The 16,838-nt window shown below is 36.8% G+C and overlaps 1 protein-coding gene across 2 annotated transcripts; it reads right to left on the reverse strand.

The window, feature by feature from the left end:
* Window positions 1–1,380: 1,380 nt before the first annotated feature.
* LOC131071213 (probable purine permease 11) lies at window positions 1,381–3,573 on the reverse strand. Of its 2 annotated transcripts, none has more exons than XM_058006961.2 (3): window positions 3,417–3,573; window positions 3,235–3,303; window positions 1,381–2,903 (listed from the first exon to the last, which is right to left on the reverse strand). In XM_058006961.2, the coding sequence occupies exons 2-3, from the start codon at window positions 3,278–3,280 to the stop codon at window positions 1,801–1,803; spliced, it is 1,149 nt and encodes a 382-aa protein (XP_057862944.1). In that variant the 5' UTR covers window positions 3,281–3,303; window positions 3,417–3,573; the 3' UTR covers window positions 1,381–1,800. The 2 variants fall into 2 exon arrangements, with proteins under 2 accessions (XP_057862944.1, XP_059065031.1); XM_059209048.1 differs by lacking the exon at window positions 3,417–3,573 and having other exon boundaries at window positions 1,381–2,262; window positions 2,668–2,903; window positions 3,235–3,371.
* Window positions 3,574–16,838: the final 13,265 nt, after the last annotated feature.

The following is a 16,838-nucleotide window of genomic DNA, read 5'->3' on the forward strand; positions in this document are numbered from 1 at the left end:
AAAATGGATAATGGAAACATGATGTTATAGTAATTTCATGTGCAAGGAGCAACCTTTATTTCACTATAGAACTTAGTGTTACAAACCTTGATATAAGGGATCATGATGATAATGCACCACATGCATATGGACTGACACATAAAAAAGAAGTCGCAAATAGCATAGTGTTCCAAAAAGACACGGTTGCATTAGCATGTCATCCTATGAAGGATGAGGGAAAACATGATGGTGTGATGGATGGAACACTGGGACTATAGGAAAAAAATAAACACAAACCCATATAAATAAGCAATAAAAATATGCACAAAACACAAGTTGGTATTCTCTCGCTTCTATATATAATAATTTTTTGTGGATTTCTTGAATGGAAAGAATACATAAGAAAACATAAAGTTTGGAGTTGCTATTAAAGACGTTTGGATCAATGGATAGGAAATTCCCCATGATATTTCAATTTTTTTGAGCACTTCAACTATCTAGTTTTCCTTTAGTAGATTATACAACTTGTTTCGGGAGGGCAATTGGATGGTGAATAAGATACAAATAACTCAAGCCTCGGTCACTCATTACTTTAATATGCTTTCAAGGGGAACCTTTCTATCAAAATAACCAATTCAGTTAAAAACTTTGAGCCATTGACAAGCAATGCCAAATTTTAAAATAGGAAGAACCACAATCAAAGGAGCTTTAGAACACATACCTTGTGAAAAAATTTGAGGGCATTCTTCCTAGGTCACTTTGGTGGTGAATCCCATTTTCCATGTGCCATCAAATCTTCAACACTAACAACAACGAGTAGATTTTAAAAAAATGAGACCATTTTAAGGGTAACAATGGTGCCCACATGCGCAAATTTAAAGTCATCCATTTTAAAGACATTCAATTAAGCATGTACTCAATCGTATACTCCAAATTTCAATACAAATTTTCTTTTATAAAATATTATAGTTATTAGAGTATCTATATATTTTTTTATTAGAAAGATGACAACCCTATTCAACAAAGAAACTTCCATACACTTTTAGATTTTTACGTTCATATTTTCAACTCAAATTGATAGTAGTATTTTTTTGTTGTATTATATACTGTGTTATATATGATCAATTCTCTAAATTAAAATGTAGACATTGATTTGATTTGTATATATTTCAAAGATATATCCTTGGAAACTTTTACTTAAGTAATCTAATTTTATTTTTAACTAAGACCTAAAATATTATTGATATTCTTAAAAATTATTCTTCTAAAATAAAATGTTTCGTTTAATTTTTATTAATCTTTATAAAATGAACAATTTCTTTGATATTCTATTTCTTCCTTGTAATATTAATTAAAAAATAATTAAATCACCAAAAAGTAAATGGATGGCTGTGCTCCCTCTAAGATGTAGTTTTTTTATAGAAGGCAAGAACTCTGAATATATTAATAATATTCAGAAATACATAAGATTCAGATCAGATTATACTTTATTGCCCAACTTCAAATTTTGTCACTTAATATGCTTGGTAACTAAGAGCCCACTAAATCAACAAACTTCCCTGCCACTATTTGTTCTCCAACGTAACTAGTGTTTTAGCTACTTTTTAGTTTGTAATATCTCTATGTGGGTAGCGTTATTATAGTCTATAAAAATGATTCTCAAACTTTGTAAACCCCATCCAAGACTGACAGAAAGATACCAAAATTGGCATGATGGACTTCAAGACATCCATATTAAAAAAGCTCAGACTTGGTAAAGGGGGTCTGAAGATGACTTAGAAGAATGTAAACATCCGTTATATATATGGTTGGTTTTAGGCATCATACTAATGTGCTGATTTGTTCTGACTGAATTTGATCTACCTGGACAACTTTTGAATCCATATATCCACCATATACATATGAGGCAAAACCCCACATCCCCAAAATCAATGCCATAATCTTTGGAGCCTCCATTATGTCATGGAAAAAAACAACTGCCAAGACAGGAACTAGAGGCAATGCCACAGTGCTGATAACAGTAGAGAACAAGGAGGATACAAGGGAAATCAGCCCAATTAGCCCTACAGAATGAATCTGCCAACCTATTGCAGTCCATATCAAAGTCATAGAATAAGCTAATTTTCCTTCTGTAAAAGCATTGGCCTCCTCTCTGATCCTTCTCAGCTGACCACTAGAGCATAATCCCACCACACATACCACAGTAGCCACTACAGATGTATAAATCTGCATTTCTAACACTGCAGTTAGGCTCTCTTGGCCCAAAACCTTTGTGAACACTACCTGCATCAATGGTAGAATCAGGCCAATTACTACAGAAGCTGAGATTGTATATACATATCCCAAAATAAAGTGAGATGAGCTAATTTCCCCCTGTGTAGTGTTACTAGAATGACTGAGCCCTAGCAGAACAGCACTGAAGGTTAGCAAAACTAAAGAATTGAGAACATATGGCCCAATTTTCTGTCCAACCATTAGATATGCAAAAATTGCATTGAAAGCTAATTGGGTAGAACATAAAATGGAAAATGTAGACACAGGAAGAAAGGATATGCCCCATGTATATAGAAAATTATCCCCTGTTAACAGTAGGCCTAAACAGATGTATATGCAAAATATTTTGGGTTTCAAAGGGTTTGTTGAATGTGGATGATGTTTTCTAGCAAACAGAAGGGGAAGAATAAGTACTGGCCATCCAACATTTGGAATGAGAGTGAGGAGCCAAATGCTGTTTCCACCTCTTTCAAAATAGAATCTGCTTAGAAGAGTTGCAGAGCACTGCCCTCCAACCAGAGCAACAATACTCAATGACACTAGCACCCAATGATGTGCACCACTTCTCAATGGTAGTTTTCTCTCAGAAGCATTGCTCATGAGCTGGATGTTCTGAGATTCAACACTCAAGCCACCTGAATGGTGGGTATCTGGAAAAAAAAACATTCACATCCATCATAAGATTCATGACAGATCAAGAGAATTTATACAATGAAAATTCCTTAGATAATTTGTTTCTTTCTCCATTAAAATCCTTGAGAATGGTTGGTATCATTATAAAATGAAATCCAGAAAGTAGAATTGAGTCCTTCAATTTGCCATTAGTGACAAATTTGAAGGGTATTAACCTCTGACAAATTACATGGAAACTTTGCTAGTTACCTAACTGTGTTTATATTTCTATCCTCTTAAACTGGAGTGAGAGTTTTAAAAACCACCTTAAAAAACTCAAGAAACTAAAAAATTCTGAAAAAAACCTACCATAGCTATTTGTTTCTTGAAGTTGATCTCCTTTGTTGTCTTCCATCTCTTAGAAAAGATGCGCAGTGTCTGAATCAAAAACAAATAATTGATATTAAAAACCAGTGAACAAGACTGGTATCGGAAATCACAAAGTATTTCTTCTAAGTTCAAACAGCTGTCAAAAAAATAAGAGCGCATACATTAATAACAAAAATGCTAATCCTGCCGACTTCATTTTCTTCGTCTTGGCTAAATCTCTCTTCATATAAATGGGTGCAAGCGTGAAAACCATGATTTCGAACGACAAAAGGGCTTGCCCAATTGTTCTCTACATATCCGCCCGCACTATTGGTGAAAGGGTGCATAGTTGAACTTCTTTTCCTGAATTGAGGAGCCGTTGGGGTGTAAAGACATTTATTGTGCTATGATCATGAAACTGGAAATATTTTTGTATAGTTCATCATATTTGTGCTATCACGCTGTACGAAATAATTTATAATATATGGGATTATCTCATATTTTATGGAAGATGCATTTAATTATTTTTTGAATATATAGTTTATAGTATATGAGACTAATTCATATTTAATGTAGATACATCTAATTTCTTTATAAATGAGGTGTGTATAGTCTACTTCTTCGGAGATTTAAATTTGTGACCTTCCTTTTAAAAGTCTAAATTCATCATTAGGTCAACTCATGGACATTGTCATGCAAAGACTTTTAGTGTTCAACCATCATGAACATTTAATGCTTCATTGCTTGTTAGCAGGGGTAATTTGGAAGACAAGGGTGTGCCCAGAGTTTCTCTATATATCCACTTGTATTCATGGTGAAAAAGGACACAATTGAACTTTTTTTTGAGAATCAAGGAGCCCTTAGGGTGTAAAGACATTTATTGTGCCATGATCATGATTATGGGAAGGGTTTCTTTTATATTTGATTATACAAATAAATGTGATTTAAATTTGTGATCTACATTTTATTAGTACAGTGTCAACTAATTATGTTGTAATGATGTTTCTAATTATACATATATGAATACATATGCATATGTGTATATGTATGTATGTACATGCATGCATACATACATACATACATACATACACGTGTACGTGCACATACACATACACATATACATGTACATATAATGTGGTTTTTGGGGTACCCTCTCTGCACCCCTGCACTCAAATATAAATTATAGATAAAAATTGGAAGGTTGGGGAACTATTTTCTTATAGGAAAAACATTTCAAATTGATAACAACATTGTAGATAAATACATGTAGGTAAGCTTGGACTCATATAGTACTTGAAAAATAAAATGAGTTTGGTGGGGGTCTTGTAGCAACACCCCTAGTGGGGTCAAGAGGTAGTGCCCCTTGTAGGTGTTGGGTCCCAAAATCCTCGGTCCATTTCCTAGAACAAGATCTCACGTTCAAGGTTAAGGTTGTCATCATGAAAGTGAAACCTGCTCATCCATAGATCATAGAGGTGTTGGAAGTATGTGTTGATGTGGTGTTGTGCTTGTCATTGATGTCAAACTTCTTGTTCCAGATTGGTTTGGAATGTATGTGGTGCAGAGTTATCTTGTTGTGTTGTTCATGTTGCAATTGTTCTATTGGTTGTTCTGAAAGTGCTTGGGTCCGGAATCTATTGCTGGTGTTGAGTGTTGTTGTTATCTTCATTGGATATAGTTTCAATATCATGAATATGATAATTTTGTGGTTTGGAAACATCTTGTTGTTCTCTGAGTGTTGTGGCATTAACTGTTGATGGTTGTGAGATTCTATGTTTGACCTATTATTAGGTCTGGATATGATTTGTGGAAGCATGTTTGATATGTTATGGGTCTCATCGTAGTGTGTGGAGATCCGAATTTGAGTTATTTGCATTGAAGAGTATGTTGTTAACCATTAATTGCTTATATGGATGCGTAGTGTGTGAATATGTTGTTGGCTATGTTCCGGTGATTGTGGATCAATGAATTGATCTTTGGAAAATGTGTTTTGGTCCCCTCTTTCTCCTGGAGTGGATCAATGTGTGTATTTTTTGTTTGGAATGTGTATCTTGATTTAGGTCGACTTGGTTTAAGCTTTGATGATCTATCTTGTATACAAGGATGAGTGTGATTGAGTTAGATGGTGTGTATGATGAGTATGGTGAAGATGATGAGGTGTGGAGTGTAGATGTATGATGCAAAGAGAATCAGTGATAGAGATTTGAGATAGAGAGTTGGCAGTTGAGATCACAGTTGATTGTGGATCAGTGAATTGATCTTTGGAAAATGTGTTTTGGTCCCCTCTTTCTCCTGGAGTGGATCAATGTGTGTATTTTTGGTTTGGAATGTGTATCTTGATTTAGGTCGACTTGGTTTAAGCTTTGATGATCTATCTTGTATATAAGGATGAGTGTGATTGAGTTAGATGGTGTGTATGATGAGTGTGGTGAAGATGATGAGGTGTGGAGTGTAGATGTATGATGCAAAGAGAATCAGTGATAGAGATTTGAGACAGAGAGTTGGCAGTTGAGATCAAAGTTGTGTGTGTTGATATTGGTTGCCTAATGCAGAGTTCAAAGGCAGCTTCATGATCAGGAGATCCTTCTTTTCATATGATTTTTGTATCTTGCCCTAGTTGCAGTTAGCTTCAAGTTTTTCAAGTCCTCTTTTGTATCTTGCCCCATGAGCAATTATCTCTTTTCTTTGTAATCTAATATACATAGTGGATATATTTTTGTGGGCAAGTGCTCACTGTGGTTTTTCCTTGTTTGGGTTTTCCATGTATAATTTTTGTTGTTCATGTGTTGGATGTGTGTTGAAGTTTAATTTTTTATGTGGTGTATTTAAAATTTGTTTTAGACTGATTCACCCCCCTCTCAGTCTTGCCTTGGGTTCAACAAGAGGGTTAAACATCAACTCTATGAAACTGGATTTTAATATCCTATATTTTGAGCTTAGCTTAGGTTTGAACTAGTATATTCTTGATTAGTGCCTATTAATAGTCTACAAAGTCACAATTAACAAGAACGAACTACAACGAAATTAAAGTACAAAATATTTGACCAAGGCATGAAAATACATCAAGTTTTTGTTATCAAGGATAAAACATACTTAGTTATCTATTACTTAACTACTACAATCCATGTGTAAATAAAAATTGATTATTACAAAAATAATTCCATTTTTAAAATGCTAATATATTTGTTAAACCAAATGTACACTCATAACAATAATTGTGCTATTCACTCCAGTATTCTCTTCTAACATTTTAACATAATTGATTTCCTTCTTGAAATTGAACTTTGATTATTGGAACCTTGGAGAGCTCTAACACTAGCTAAGTCTCCTCTAAATATTCACTAACCAACCCCTCAAAATGAATTGAAACATCTCTTTAACCATGTTGGGTGCTAAAATTCTAATTGTATCACTCTAGTGGATTAAAATCAACATAGATGCATTCCACTCAAGATGGATGCTCGAGATGAAATATATATGATAAAATAATGTTGGTGGTAGGGAGGAGAATTTATTTGTGCTAATTGTGATTAGGTAGATTAGGTGGAGAAGAAAACATGTCATTTCACTTGGTGCTTGCAATATTTGAATAAACATTGAAATATTGCCCAACTTTTGAAATATTTTCTAGTTGTGCCTTCACAACTCATGCCCCAGTTTCTTGCTTGAACAAGTAGGGACCCCCTTTTTCTTTTCTTTTTATTTTCCTCCCTTCCTCCTTTTCATTTTGCTTTTTCTCTTTCTTTTTCTTCTTTCTTTTTCCTCCCTTTTTTCTATATTGTTTTTCCCTTTCAGGTTTTCAGAGATTAGGGTTTGGGTATTCCTAGCTCATTTGGGGGGCTTAACACCCTCGAATCCTAACCCCCACTTCTTCTCCTTGCATGCTTGTCTGTTGAGCATCAATAATGTTCATCCCCACCTCCCAATACCCTATTTTGAGGATCAGGCATTGGGGGTTCCAAGGATGCAGATCCTTATGCATCCTCAACACCACTAACCCTCGATTCCCAATAAAGGGCTAGGACCCTACCTACCACCTTAAAATGCATTTATTACACTTGTTGCGAATAAATAACCAATTTGAGGGTTCATTTCATCACCTTGCTTTCATTGTTGCAATTGCACTTGAGCTCTATTTTGGGGCTTTTAGGCAACAAATATGACGGTATTGCTTTTGAGGGTGATCATGTGACTCCAAGAGCTTCTCGTCATTACAATCAGGCTTCGTCCTTTCTATTCTTGGGATTGGAGGTAGGTTTGCCTTTTTCTCCCTTATTTTTGTGTGTTAGGTGTGGTTTTCTCTAGTTTTTTTGTGTTTTGTTCCTCGAGGTGTCTTGCGGGTTGCTACACCACCTTTATTTGTGTTTTGTTTCATAATTTTGGTGTAAACCGGTGAAGTTAGGCCCCTGTCCTTCCACTGCATGTTGGAGATGTTCTTAGATTTTTTTATGTTGCTTTGGCCTAGCATTTATTGTGTTTATGCATACTTCATGTGTTACAATAGTTTGAAATATTTTGGTTTTACCTAGCTAGGATTTGGGCAAATCTAATTGATTTGATGCTCATGTAACGAGTATTAAAGCAGCCCAACCCATATACCCTAGGAATTGAAGCAACGAGCATCAAGTTTTATCCTCTAAATTTGATTTAGGGTTTTTGTGTATGAATGAGAACAAAACTATAAGATCAAGTAATAAAGTCCAATCAGTTCGACTTAATTTGGCATCCTGACCCTCAGCCTAGACAAGTGCATGTTTGTTAGCCCGCGAGATTTGGGGATTCACAATGCAAAATGGATCGGGGATTCACAATGCAAAATGGATTGGGTATTCACAATGCAAAATGGATCGAGGATGCTTCATCCCAGATCCCCAACTCTAATACGTATAAGAATCGAGTGTCAGGGGTTTCACATCCCCAATACCTCAAGAGGTGTCAAGGGTATGACACCCTCAACCCTTAAACATTACATACCCACTTCTTGATAATGTGTCAATGGTATGGCCTGACCAACCTTCAAAACCCCAAGTTAGTGCTCTCATGCAAGGACTGGGGATGTTACATCTTTGATCCTCATGGAGGGGCATTTGCTCTCTCAATTAGGATAGTTGTTTTGGTATGCTTGTTTCAGTTTATTTGTTTTAGTTTTAAATTTGAGTTTGATTTCAATAAAGTGCAAGTGGTAACTAATAAATAAGGTTGTCTTATCTACGAAGTAATATGTTGCTAACTTAACTCATTTTCATGCAGTATCAATAATGTCTTAAGAAAAGGTTGCACCAATGAAGTATAAATTCAAGGGATAACCTCCTCCAACCAAGTTGGTATCTGTCGACAAGAATGTCACTGATACTGACCTAGGACATATAGACATGGTAGAGTTTATTAGAAGGATGTCAAATCTAAATGGAAGAAGTTATCAAGATACATCATTGGTTTGGTCTAGATTGGTACAAGTTGTTGGCTTTCCTATTTTGTTGTAATATCTAGATTTCATTGTAGCCTATGCAATGAACTATAAGTCAGAAGAAAGGAGAGTTTATGATCCATTGGGAGAATTTATCTTGGATATCTTCCCAAACTAGATTGAAGAACTATTTGGAATTGTAAGGAAGTTAAGTAGCGGAACAACTTCCTACACTAACCTTGAGAGGAGGATAATGCAAAACTTTTACAGATCGTTACAACAGTTACAGAAACTTAACAGATGTAACGTCGTAAATTGTACGCACTTGCTAAAGCAGTACAATTTCACACCTAGTTTAGCGCCCGCCTTGGCGCATTTTGCATTTCCCCTTTAGCACTTAATTAATCAAATTAATTAGGTCTAAGGTTCTATTTTATCATCTCCCATATCATAAAGTTGGGCCCTTTCATTAAAGTGTGCCCCTTTCATTTTATTCTTCCAATACATCATTTAATCAAAAACCCTAATTAGGTCCTATTTTGAACTTGGGTGCTTGATTTCGGGGGTCAAAACATCTCGAAATCACCTGTAACTTCGGGATTCTCTCTAAAATCATCATATCCGACGGCCCTGAAAATTTGGTGAAAAGTTGTCGGGACCATGGCGCCCAGAGTGCACACGGTCCCGGACATTTTTCCCAAAATTTTAGAAGCGCAATCCAATCATAAAATAAAGCTTAACCCCAAGAAATTGGCGGGAGATTCAATCTCTAGGTCGGCCAAAAGTTGAAATTAAGACCTAGGGTTTCATATATAAGAGCTCTCTTTCTTCATTTGAAAGGATCCGGATTTTGGTTTCAGGGACCTTCTATGCAGCGAAAGAGCAGATCTTTGAAGACTTCAATAATATTCAACATCCATCCATCAAGCATTCATTCATTTCATTCATCCATTTAGGGCTTTGAAGGCATTGAAGAGCAATAAGGGATCACCGACTAAAGATTGGCTTGTACCCCTCCCTTGGGGTTGGGTATGATTTCATGTTGTTTTCATGTCTTTGCATAAGCTTCATTACATCATTTGTATTCATGCTTTAGATCACTCTACATCTTGATTTGGAGCATTTACATTATCATTTACAAGCAATTAGGGTTTACTTTCTAGGTTGCTCTAGTTTGCTTATTTGCATTTTAGGATCTTGCACACACACAAGGTCTGCACACACACTACTTTTACAATACAACTTGGCTATTCATGGAGGTGGAAATCACCAAAGCGGGGGTTTGACTAAGGCAAAACCCTATATAGCCACCCACCATACCTTTTCAGATATAAGTGTAGGTTTCGGGATTCAGACGACGCCGCAAGTTGCAGATCCGACGGAAGCGGACCGAGACAGAACTTCACACCAAATTCCAGAGCAAAAGACCAGGACAGGGGTGCTAGGCACCCTGGTCCCTGGGACAGGGGCGCTGGGCGCCCTGGTCCTTCTGTCAGACAACATTTCCGATAGTTTTCCAGGTTGTAAAATAGCAGTTTCAGGTGCAGTTTCAGGAGCAGAATCAGGACAGTAGCGCCCGCGCCCCCGTCCCGAACATTTTCACTCAGATTTTAACTCCGGGTACGCATCTGCATTCTTGTCTTGTCCTTGTGTTTACAGCTTTCCATTGTTTAACTTCAATTCTGCAATCTTATTAGTTCATGCTTGCATTTTGGAATTGAACTTGCATCATTTTATCTTTCAATTACAACAAAGGAATAGAAACCCTAATAGGCAGCTCGTGGCTCTCTCTTTCACAAAAAGAAGTAGCCAATTGTGTGATACCTCTAGGCTCTTTTGTATTCCACAATGTGTGTCAAAAGGTAGGATTAGGATGTGTTAGCCTAGTCTCGCTTTTTCCCCTACACAACAGAAATAGACACAATAACATGCATACCATAATACAATGATTTACGTGCGGAAAACCCTTTTGGGAGATAAACCCCACACTCCAAAATCAGCTTAGTATATTATTCAGTAATCAATAATAGATTACAATATACTTGCAGTGCAATCTCTTCGCAGGAGTACCACTAATCAGAGACTCGGAGGTAACTCAATCACCATAAGACTCTTAAACACAACCTCTATCTCATGCACCTCATATATAGGAGATACAATAAAAGAAACTACCAAATGGTATTAGAAAACCATGGGCTAAAACCACTCAATAAGGTGTAGCCAACCTTATTTCCTTCTAGATGACCTATGATGTGTTAAAACACACGTCAACACGTGTCCCTCCCTTTTACAACTCATTTACGTGTCCTATGTATTTTATATTTCCTATTTTAGGAGTACAAACTTTCGGAGGCCATGACTTGAGAATCGTGTGTCCTATTGACGAATCATTCGAAGCGTCGGAAAGCTTGTGAAGTTATTTATTGCCTTGTAAGCTGCTACGTCACTTACACCCACTTTTGGAGATTAGTGCTCTAGATTAGGCAACCCACAAGCCTGAGGATCATTCCATGTTTCACGGGATTGTTGGGTTTACACTTAGCATTCAGGCACAATCCTTTGTGACAACATCACCATCATGTGCACATTCAATACAATCATCTTCAAATATTGATCTACCTAATTTCTCATTGGCATAAACCTCTTCCTCTTTTCTCACCTCAATAATCCTAACAATAGGGTTATGTTTCTCATTCTCAAACTAGGAAGATCATCATTAATCTTTTTTTTATCATTATCCATAGATGAATGATCTAGCTGAAGGGAGGTGAAAAAACTATTGTATTCATTTGTATTGTTGTTATGTGGTACTCTAGTAGCTTTCTCTTCATGCCTACAAACACAATCATCACTTAATATTATAATGTATGATAATAGCATTCACTATTATATGCATGCAAACTAGGAATCTTAGGCCTATCTTACTCTTACATATGAACGAGAATGATCAGCATGGCTCAAGATCCTTGAGCACGAGGTGAATTTAGTGGTCCTTCATGATGAGTTGAAAAGGACTATGTAAATTGTAAATGAAGAATGCACAAACTAGGATCAAATAGGTTCAAATTACAGTTTTCAACACGTACAAAAAGACAAGGAACTAGAAAACCAATTTCAAAAAAGTATCTAGCAAAGCAAACTGAGACTAACCTACAATTTGAATTTCAGACATAAAGTGAGGGACTATTGTGATATGCTCGGCATGGTCCCATGACTATGGTGATCTGTTTGGCATGCTCTTGGCATTTTAGCTCTTACGATTTGTAGACTGTAGCCCTTCTCCTATTCTATTTGTAACTCTTAATGTGGGTCCATCACCTGTTCCTACACATATAAAAGAGATAAAATGTTGGGTAGAAATGGATTTACCTAAGTCAAACCCTAGTTTGGGAATCAACCATGAAATTGAATTGAAAAGGAAAGCATGTTGATATGTAGAAGAGGCTAGATTGGAGAATCAAGATGTCTTATACCTTGTTGATTCAATATTCTTTGAATGTGATCACAAATGTCGAAGCAATAACATGACTTCACAAGACCTAAAAGGAAAATCATGAACACATGCTTGCATAAAGGCTGTTGAATCTTTCCACAATTCTAGAAGAATACCTTGGATGCTTGAATTCTTTAATGCTTGATGTAGGACATGTATATTGAATTAGATGGTGTAGGCATCTAAAAATGGTCAACACTTGCGGTATCATACTTTAACATGTCCATGTGACTTTATTTTAGGGTTCTCGCACTTACTAACATTTTCAAATGTATTCGCATATTGTTGGAGGTGATGTTTCCAGTGCTATGAAAGAATTCTTTGGTGCGAGAAGAATTTTGAAAGAACTGAATGGTACTTTCATTTCTCTTATTCCCAAAAAGATGGGTGTTGATTCCATGGATCTTTTTAGACCTATCAGCCTATGCAACTCTTTGTACAAGATCATCTCAAAGGTTTTGACCTCTAGAATCTTCACTCTGCTCCCCTCTATCATTTCTCCCTAGCAAAGTGGCTTTGTCCCAGGGAGACAAATTTTGGATTCGATAATCACGGTCCATGAAAACATTCACTCTCTCTCTAGTGCTAAAAAAGAACGCTTCCTTTTGAAGATTAACTTATCTAAAGCCTATGATAGAGTTGACTGGGGCTTTATGATGGATGTTCTCTCTTCTTTTGGTTTCTTCTCTAGAAGTATTTGTCTTATTATGCAATTGGTGTCCTTTGCTTCTTTTTTTGTTTTGATCAATGGGTCTCCTTCCCCCTTTTTCAAATCCTCAAGGGGTCTCAGACAAGGGGATCCTCTATCCCCGGTTCTTTTCATTGTCATGGCGGAATGGTTGGGAAGATTTATTGGTAAACTTGTTGAGAAGGGAGAGTTTTGTGGGCTGAAACCTTCATCGACGGACCAAGTTTGCTCCCATCAGCAATTTGTGGATGACTCTATTATTATGGGGAATTCTTCAGTGAAAGATTCTAGGAGCTTAAAGAAAGCTTTGGACAGTTACGGGATAGCTACTAGTCAATTGATAAATTGGTCTAAAAGTTTTGTCTATTTCATAAACACTCTGGAAAGAAGACAGATAAAGATTAGTAACATTTTGGGATGCCAATTGGGGAATCTTCCTACTTCCTATCTTGGGCTCCCTTTATGTCATGTTCCACCTGATACTTTCTGGGGTGCTCTTGTGGATAAATTTCATAGGAAGTTAGCTGGATGGAAAGGCTCTCTACTCAGCCAAGTCGGTAAGGTCCAGCATTTTAAATCTACTCTTCAGAGTATTCCTCTTTATGCCATCAGCCTTTTTAGAATACCAGCCAAGTTTGCGGAGGCTATTGAAAAAATTTAAAGAGCTTTTATGTGGACAAGGGTTGAGGAAAAGAAGAGAATGAATCCAATTACATGGGATATGGTTTGTAAACCTATTAGAAAGGGAGGTCTAGGCCTTAGAAGAATCAGAAACATGAATGAGTTTCTCATGGCTAAGCAGATATGGAGAGGTTATAACACTAAGGGAGAATGGAAATTGATATGGGACAATAAGTATAAAAGACAATTCCCAACCCTTCAAAGTTTCCTCAATGCTGAAGATATCCCGATTGGTTCTAACATCTGGAAAAATGTTACAAGAACTAGAGATCTAATTGCTAAAGGTGTGAAATGGAAGGTGGGGAAAGGTAATCTCATTAAATTCTAGGAAGACACTTGGTTGTTTGACTCCTTGTTGAGTGATAGTCTTGATTGGGGCAAGTTTCAAGATCAGTGTAAGGAAAAATATGGTACTATGGTGGGTGACTACTGGAATGATGGACAGTGGAAGGAATTATCCCCAGTTGATCCCTCCCTTGGTAATCTGAACAAAATTATGAATTCCATGGTGGTGGGGGATGATGATGACCAGCTAATCTGGAAACTTACTGCAAATGGTAAATTTTTCATTGCCTCTCTCTATAATCAACAGTTTTCTAATCTGGAGAGTCCTTGCTGGGCTAAGGCTTGGGTGAAAGGCCTAATTCCCTAAATTAATACTTTTTTTTTGGACTGTCCTTCAAAATAAAATTTTGACTATTGATAATCTCAAAACTAGAGGATTATTTATGCCTAGTGCTTGTCTTCTTTGTATGCAGAATGACGAAACCATTAACCACTTGTTCTTCCATTGTCCCTTCTCTGATGACATCTGGGCTAGATGTCTGGATTACTTCAATATTAGTTGGGTCTTTCTGGAATCTGTCCAAGATATTTTGAATTCATGGCATCACCCCTCAAGGAATAAGTCTATAATTTTGTTATGGAGATTGGCTTTACCTCATATTTGCTGGGGAATATGGAAAGAGAGAAATGAAAGAGTATTTAGAGATAAGGCATCTAAAGCTCAAATAATTTTTGAGAAAATCAAACGAAATATGGTGGAGAATATCAACATCATGGGTGGAATAGCCAACCCCAAAGATCAAGATGATCATATTATTTTCAAGAATTGGAGATTAAAGGGAAGTTACATCTTTAAGGTTGATCCTAGAGAAGATGTGAAATGGGAAAGCCCTCCTCATGGGTGGATGAAAATTAACTTCGATGGTGCTTCAAAGGGTAACCCTGGCAATGCGGGGTGTGGTGTGGTTTTAAGGGATGAATGGGAAAAATGCAAAACCATTATATGTATTCCTATTGGCAGTCAAACTAATCATGTTGTTGAGGCCATTGTTTCTTATCATGGGATGGTTCTAGCTAAGGAAGCCAATTGTACCAGAGTATGGTGTGAAGGTGACTCTTTGAATATTATAAACTACTTGAATAAGGTGTTCCCTCCCTCTTGGTCTACAAACATTGCAATCAAAGTTGTGAAGGAAATTAGTGAAACCTTCGATATGTGTGTTTTCACACATGTTTACAAGGAAGATAATACATGTGTTGACTGGGCTGCCAACTTGGCCTACCAATCTGAGAAAATCATTACCATTTATGGTGAGAGTAATCTTGTGTGTGAGGCGAAATCCTTGTTTGAACTGGACCGTATCCAGATGAAGCAACGTGGCATCATTAATCATAATTTTGTATGCCTTTCCCCCTTTTTTCAATGAATGTTCATAGCGGCGGTGTTGAGTATTTATTTAATAGTCATATCATATTAACAGGGCATGGATTCTGGGTTGTTTTTCAGAGCAATAATAGAAACCAAAGAGGAAATATCAGAGCCGAGATTAGGAATTCCAGTGATTTCGAGGGAAAAATGGGAGGGAAAAAAAAGAGGTTTGAACCAACTTCTTGTTCGGATTGGAAGAAGAACAAAGAGGTTTGGGAGATTCTTCAAGAGAGTGGCTTAAGTGTTTTCATGGAGAGGCTTTGCAGTAAAGACCCAATAGTTACCAAGCATTTCATAAAGAATTGGAAGAATGGCAAGGTTTTGGTTGGAACCCAGATGATGATGGTGGATGAAGATATCATTGCAGAAGCTACGAGGATGGTGAAAGATGGTATTAAGTTCTATAGAGATCGAAGTGTTTCTGATAAGGCGACGGATAGATTTCCTATTAGGGATGGCGAAAAAAAGAAATTGGTGAAGGTGGATAACTCCTACCACTCCCCCAAATGTATATGTAGGCCATGGAGGTTTGTGTTGTTTGCTACCATAACCTACATTACTCTGGATGGAAGATTCACGAGGGCTTATGGGCACCATTTCGTGTTGCTCGACCACTTCCGCCATGGTGAAAAGGTAAGCCTGCCCTATTATTTAGCTTGTTCTATGGATCATACCATTAAATAAATACAGAAAGACCCTCAGGGTGACCATTCTCTTCATCAGGGTCTTATGGTTTTAGTTTACAAATTGTTGAAATGGAAATCCATTGAGAAACCCATTATAGGTAAAAATACCAGAGATGATGACACGGAAAGTGAGTATAGTGGTTTCAACTTCAACTCTGAAATTGAAGGTGAGTCTGAGGATCTCGATAAAAAGGGGAGGACTAAGGGGAAAAGAAAGAGGATTGTCGTTGATTCTGACCTCTCGGACTCCGAGGATGAGTCCTTTGATGAGAAATTCATCAAAAGCAAGAAAGGAAAGGGAATGGGAAAACAAACCCAGAGGAACAAGAATACCCATAGGGGGACTAACAAGGTAAAAAAATAGTTATTGATAGCTTTTGATGAGGATGTAGAGGAGGAAAAAATGACAATATGAAGGGTAAGGAGGAGGATGAGATTCTGGATGTGGATCGTGTAGTTCTGATGCCAATAGCTAACAAGATGAGAGGGGGGGGTGAATCATACAAACTTAATCTTCCATAAAATCAACAGATTCAACCTCAATAACTTATACTTCAGCAATATAACCAAAAACTGCTAAACATGCTAACTCATAAACACATAATCATCATAACACATATAACACCAGATTTAACATGGAAACCCAAATAGGAAAAAACCACTGTGGGATTTCGGACCCACTAAGAAATATACTCTTCTAGAGTATGCTCAGTTAAAAGCAAATCCTGTTAAAGATTACAAACACATTGCTAGATGTGACCTGGTTAAGGGATTTCCCTCAGATCTGTTAGGATCTTCACTTTGTTAGAAGTGACCTTGTCAAAGGATTTCAAACCCTCATTTAGAATGTTACCTTGCTAGAGGGTTTACAAATGAGACTGTTAGGTCCACTCGGTTAAGAGATTTTCTGTCACAAAATAACAGTAATAAAAATA

This window comes from Cryptomeria japonica, chromosome 7, assembly GCF_030272615.1.
Source record: "Cryptomeria japonica chromosome 7, Sugi_1.0, whole genome shotgun sequence".
In the NCBI taxonomy this organism is placed as follows: Eukaryota; Viridiplantae; Streptophyta; class Pinopsida; order Cupressales; family Cupressaceae; genus Cryptomeria; species Cryptomeria japonica.